The sequence below is a fragment of the Amaranthus tricolor genome, chromosome 17, assembly GCF_026212465.1.
Source record: "Amaranthus tricolor cultivar Red isolate AtriRed21 chromosome 17, ASM2621246v1, whole genome shotgun sequence".
NCBI classification, from domain to species: domain Eukaryota; kingdom Viridiplantae; phylum Streptophyta; class Magnoliopsida; order Caryophyllales; family Amaranthaceae; genus Amaranthus; species Amaranthus tricolor.
Genome location: NC_080063.1, coordinates 10,761,569 through 10,768,208, shown reverse-complemented (window position 1 = coordinate 10,768,208; position 6,640 = coordinate 10,761,569). Strand labels below are relative to the sequence as shown.

Here is a 6,640-nt window from a genome sequence, read left to right as displayed (position 1 = left end):
TAAAAATAACAAAAATTAATAATAATAATAATAATAATAATAATAATAATAATAATAATAACACTAATAATAATAATAATAATAATAATAATAATAATAATAATAATAATAATAATAAGAAGAAGAAGAAGAAGAAGAAGAAGAAGAAGAAGAAGAAGAAGAAGAAGAAGAAGAAGAATAAAAAAATACAAATAATAATAATAATAATAATAATAATAATAATAATAATAATAATAAATACAAAAATAATAATGTAAATAAAAAAATAAACAAAATAAATAAATAAAATCGCAAAAAAATAAGCGACTGAAATATGATTGAGTCGCATAAAAATAGGCGACTGGACCGTGATTCAGTCGCACAAGACCGGGCGACTGAAAACGTATTACGAATGAGGAAAGTTTAAAACATGGACGAGTATTTTGGCATCACTCATGGTTTGTATATATATGATGTATCACGTACACAGGATAAAGTTTGAAATATTGATGTGTATGGATATAATTTGACAATATTTATATTCATCAATTATATTCAATGCGTGTATGTCCAAAACATAAATATTTTTTTAAATTCAATGATTCTAATTTACAATAGGATCATCTAGTGTTATAAAAAAACAAAAATTTAAAATAATTTTATTTTTCATGTAAAATGCACAATATAATAATATCTAGAACAATGAAAATTAATAATTTTATAATTTTATTTTGACTAGCTAGTTTTTTGTGACATTTAAATTTGTGTAATTATTTAGTTTATAATTTGAGAGTATGTTAGAGAATCTCTATAGACTAGAGATAAAGTAATCCAAGAAACTCAAACCTTAATCAACAAAGGTTAAAGAAAATGTTCTTAACCATTAAGTAAATCCATAATTATTCATGCCGCCATATTTCTCAAACATAATTTGGAGTTTTAATTTTAGACAATATATATTTGTTAAGATAGTCACTTGATATATGATATTAGAATAAATATTATTGAACAATAAGATATTTAATAAAATTAATAATAATAATAATAATAATAATAATAATAATAATAATAATAATAATAATAATAATAATAATAAATAAAAAAATAATAATGTAAATTAAAAAAAAAAAGAATCGCACCAGTTTTGTGCGACTGAACCTTGGTTCAGTCGCCCAGTTTGGTGCGATTCTTTTTTTTTAAATATTTCCAACGATTCAAATCGAAAAATTTACGTACCGGATCCGATTTATAATCGCTTTCGTTAGCCATAGTTAATCGATTACAAGTAACAACTTGTTTAAAATCGAACAACGTTTTTAGAGAGTTTTTAGAGAGATAGTACTGTGTTTGAATTCGTACTTCATACAAGAACGCGTCTGAGAATTCGATATATATAGACAAATCTTCGGGATTAAAGTGTTAATAGTTTTATTAAATGTAATTTACATTTGTTAATTAAGTTTTAAGTCCAGTGGCAATTTTGTAATTTTTTTAACTTCAGGGGCAAATTCGTCATTTCAAGAGAGTGACGATAAAATGAAAAGGGATGGCGAAATTTACTAACTCCCTTTCTTTATTAATTAGTTTCTATAGATCTTGGGCTATATATATGCTTCCTATATTTAGAGCTGATATCATTCTCAGCATCACAGCACAAGAACTATAACTTTGTAACAGCTGATATCATTCCAAATAAACTTCATCAGCTATTCAAACAACCTTATTAAATCAACAAAATGGCTGGAACGATTGCGAAGGTAATTAAGTATTATTTTTAAATAATTTATTAATTTGCAAGTGATGTTATATATATTGTACTACTAGATAAAAGTACTTCACTAGTTCCTTCACAGTTTATCATGATTCATTAATTCTTGATTAAAGTCGTTTTAATTTGAGATGATCTTAATTAAATCAGTTTAAACTCTTTAAAAATTTGTTTTCTGTGCAAGTGTAAATTTAAATTTACTGTATTTTTTATTTTTGCTAATAGACTGCTTGTATGGGCTTGATTCACGATAAGACTTTCTCATATAAGACTTATTGTGTTACCAGTCATTTGGTTCCATTACTAATAGAAAAAGTAATGTGCCTTTGTTTTTAAAGCAACAAGCAGGCGTGGATGTTGAGACGTACGGGCCTTTTGGCAATCAAAGTGGTGTAAAATGGTCGTTGGTGCTTGACCCCAATGAATATATAACCCAAATAATCCTAAAAACTGGCGCTTTGGTTGATTCAATTGTGTTTGCCACTACAAAGCCCACAGCTTTTGGTCCTGTCACAAATCGGCGCAAGTTTGGCGGTGATGGTGGCCCTAACGAATTTAAGGTCGTACTCTTTCTCAACCTTTAGATTTTCCTTATTTATGGTTCGCATTGTCTGAAATTTGTCGAGATATTAGTTTAATCAAAAATTTAAATTAATCGTTTATAAATGAATTTTTTAGACCATAATGTAAATTAAACTAGTCATACTTTAGTTATTATTTCATAAAAGTGAGAATACGTATATTAAACATAAGTAAAAGCGAAAAACTTTTTAGTTTCAACAACTAGAGAAAATAATTTATAAAATAAATTTATTATTTTATTATAGATAGAACTGAAAGATGGGGAGTACATTACACGGATAAGTGGAGCAATTGGGACATGGAATTCGAATCGTGAAGTGGCTAAGCTCAAGATATATACTAATTTGCAGCCCGATGGGTACGGCCCTTATGGAGGTACACAAGCCACGAAGGATCTTTCTGAGTTTTCATCAACAATTCCATCCGGTGGTCGTGTTCTTGGCTTTTTTGGAACTTTAAATAATTACCTACAATCAATTGGAGTCTACGGAAATAAGGTTATTTGTTTCTCATTATATTATTAAAAGGATAATCGATTTACAAGTTTTAATTTTATCAAGCAATAAAATACTTTATTTAACAAATAAATGAATTAAAATTTAAATATTATGAATATTTCAAGATTTAATTTAAAAAAATTGAAATGTCAAAGAACTACACATATATAATTCCACATCAAATAAAAAGAAAGAGTATAACAAACATATAATTCAGTGGATTACTTAATTCACTTCACATGAAAACTCATCAAGATTTATATGATACAAAGTTTTCTTTGATATATCTATATGAGTGAGCCCAATTATATATATATATATATTGAGGTCAGTTGACGTAATTTAAATTTAAAATAAAATCAAATAGTATATGTAAATATGTACCTAGATGAGTTGGTTAGTGTATTATCTTCCACATAAATAATCGGAATTTAAAACTTATTAAGTGCATTTTAATTAAATTTACTTTTTAACATTATTTTTTTGGATGAGCCACTGTTTGAGCATGGTACTAACTAAACAGTTAAAACGGTTGCACAAATTAAACAGAAAATTGTGCAGTATGGACCGTATGGAAATCAATTGAAAGGTCAACAGTTCTCCACTAAGATCGATGGGAATGAAGTTATAAAAGAAGTGATTATAAGGCATGGAAAATGCATCAATGCAATTGGGTTGGTTTCCGCAAGTGCTTTGTCTGCCTTTGGTGGCACCTTAATCAATAATGAATCTAAGGTTGGATACTTACTCTACATTTTATTATTCACTTATAGTCACACAAACATATAAGTATATACTCTTCCTTCTAAAATACTTTCAACACTTGTTTTTTACGGAGCCTAATTTTTAATATCTCTAATTATGTATGATAAAAAATTATTAAAAAAATTGATATTAATAATCTTTTGCATTGAGACGAATCAAATAAAATCGCACTTGACTATGTTTTAACTTTTAAATTAAAACATAATCATAAATTAGGATGATAAATGAATAGTGCATTATTTTGTAATATTGCAATTAATTTGTAATGCTACTTTAATCGTCTCTCACTTAGCATAATTATCCATTTTAAGTTTGTCCCTCTTATTTAGCATCATTTATATTTTTAAACAATGATTCACCACTTTTTTTTAATGTATTCATATATTCTAACTCTTTTTTAATTTCATTTATATATATATCATCTCTTTCTTTATTTATTACCAAATATTTACCTTTTCCTTAAAATGAATCAATTTTTCTTTACGATTATCCTAGAGGGACAAAAGTAGAGTTGTTCAAATGTGACCCGACCCGAAAATCCGGACCTAAATCGAAAGTTAACCGACCCAAAAATATTTTTCTTTTTTAGGTTTATCGAACCGACATTATCCAAACCGAAGTTGCGCCCGAACCGATTTACGACTGAAATCGTAAAATCGAACCCGAACTGCGATCGATTTTTATAATCGACATATAACCGTTAACCGAGATTACCCGAACCTAATAGTGACCGACCCGAGTCATACCCGACCCGAATCATGCTCAAAACTGAACTTGATCCGGCTAAAATAGACTTAACCCGAACGAACTTTTAATCAAAATGCTATAAACCTGAACCAATTTTTAACATAGAGGTATGATCGACTCATATTCAATCATCTTATTAGTTAATCTAATAAAGTAATAGAAATTTTAATAAATTAAATTTTATACATACATGGTTTCATATATTAGAGTTAATAATCAATGGTCAATGTTTATTTAACTATTTTTAATCAATTTAGATAAAAATGATAAAACTTTAATTTTAACTTACAGTCAAACAAGTAAAAGTAATATAGTAATAATCACTAACTGATTTGCATTTTAACTATTTTGCCTTAACTTAGGGGAATCTTATTATCAATTAAAAAATGTCTAACAACTTAATCTGATATTGACTCGATCTATAGTAATTATTAATTTGTAGCCGAAATCTACTGGAAAATAATACCTGAACCCGATCTGTACCCGGTAAAACCGAACCAATTATTAACCGATGACAGTCCGAGACCGATAGTCTACTCAACACGAACTTTAACCGAAACCGAACCGATGGTAACTCGATAGCTCAAATAACTGATCTTCAACCGAACCGTGACTAACCAACCTGACCCGAGTGTGACCCGCCATAACACGCATCCGAAAAATAACCGATCCGAAATACAACTGAACCGAATGACACCTATCCGAAACCGACTCGATCACCCGAATGAACACCTCTAGACAAAAGCGTATATACATATTTTGTCAAAAATGATTTTTTGGGACAATAAAAATCAATTTTATACTACACCAAGCAATAGTGACACTATATATAGTTAGTCAATTTTTGTAATTGATTGCTTTAAAATAGTAAATAATAACTTTAACTAACTAAATGTAAATAAGTCAGTTTAATTAATAAAGATAGTTTCACTATCTAATCATTAGCTATATTTCCACCATGTAACACATCTTTGTGTTTTGGCTTATGTTAATGTCATCAAGATTATGCTAAAGTCTGAAGAATACATAACAAAAATAAGTGGAACTTCTGGAGAATATGAATTCGCCAATAATGAACGTGTGATCTCCACATTGAAGATACATACAAATCTTCGTCAGGATGGTTATGGACCATTTGGAACCGGGGAGGATACCAAAAATTGTAATGTGTTTTCATTTCCTGACGAATTTAATGGACGCATTGTTGGATTCTTTGGACATGCTGATGACTACCTTTATTCTCTTGGAATCTATGCTCAATAGGTAACCTCAATGCTTATTAACTTCAAAATTAGTTTAAGGCCCATAGCAAAAGGATAAAAAGGTCCTTAAAAACTTAAGGCGAAGTAAATTATATAATACTCTTTTTGTTTTGTATTGTTGAAATTTTATCTATTTTATATAAAATATCCGAATAACTCATATTGCATAGCAAATAACATAAATTATAAGTAATTTTGGGCCCTAAAAAATTGGGCCCCTGGCGAAAGCCCACGGCTATGCTTGGTAATTGATATATACTTCCTACATTCAGCTAAATTACGGTTATTGACAAGTTTATCGTTCAAGCATATTTTATATAATATGGTTAATATTTAAGAAAAAACATAATCAAGTTACATCTTATTTGAATCGTTCAGTCGCATATTTTTATTATATTAATTATTTTGAAATTTTAGTTATGCATAATTAGTATATATTGAATCCAATTCAATTTTTGTGCTATATGGAACAGAATGATCTTAAGTTTAGGCAGTGCTTGGATGTTATGGCTCCCACCAGCAAAATGGCCGATTCACGATCTTTCTATTTATGTCTGCATTTAATTAAAGAGTTTTAAGTGTATTTGTTATTTTCTTTGATTCTAATATTTCCTTCAATAAGCCATCCACATGTACTATCAATTTGGGTTGCCCTTTGAATTAAATATGATTTGTTGTAATCTTAATCAGTTATTATTACTTTTTACTAATTTCCTTTCAATAATACCTACTTTTGATTAATCATAAATAATACTAATTTAGGGATTTTTTTTCTAGAATAATAGTACTTTATTAGCTAATTTACTAATTTTTTTGTTATATAATCTCTTATACTTTAATTTTTAACATGTTAAGGATATTTTAGGAAAACACCCCTTTAAATTGGTATTAGTCATGATTAATCAAAAATTACTATTATTACAGAGAAATAAATTACATTATTTCTGATAATTTTTTCTAAAGGAAACCAGCAAAAGGATTTTTTTTGAAAGATAAAACTCTTAACTTTAACGTACAACAAACAAGGTAACTCTAGTAAA

At 27.9% G+C, this 6,640-nt stretch overlaps 1 protein-coding gene across 1 annotated transcript; it reads left to right on the top strand.

The window, feature by feature from the left end:
- Positions 1–1,612: 1,612 nt before the first annotated feature.
- LOC130804784 (jacalin-related lectin 35-like) lies at positions 1,613–6,357 on the top strand. The gene is made up of 6 exons (XM_057669377.1): positions 1,613–1,736; positions 2,086–2,307; positions 2,575–2,826; positions 3,376–3,561; positions 5,341–5,601; positions 6,074–6,357. Exons 1-5 carry the CDS (start codon positions 1,716–1,718, stop codon positions 5,599–5,601), a joined length of 942 nt encoding a protein of 313 aa, XP_057525360.1. The 5' UTR covers positions 1,613–1,715; the 3' UTR covers positions 6,074–6,357.
- Positions 6,358–6,640: the final 283 nt, after the last annotated feature.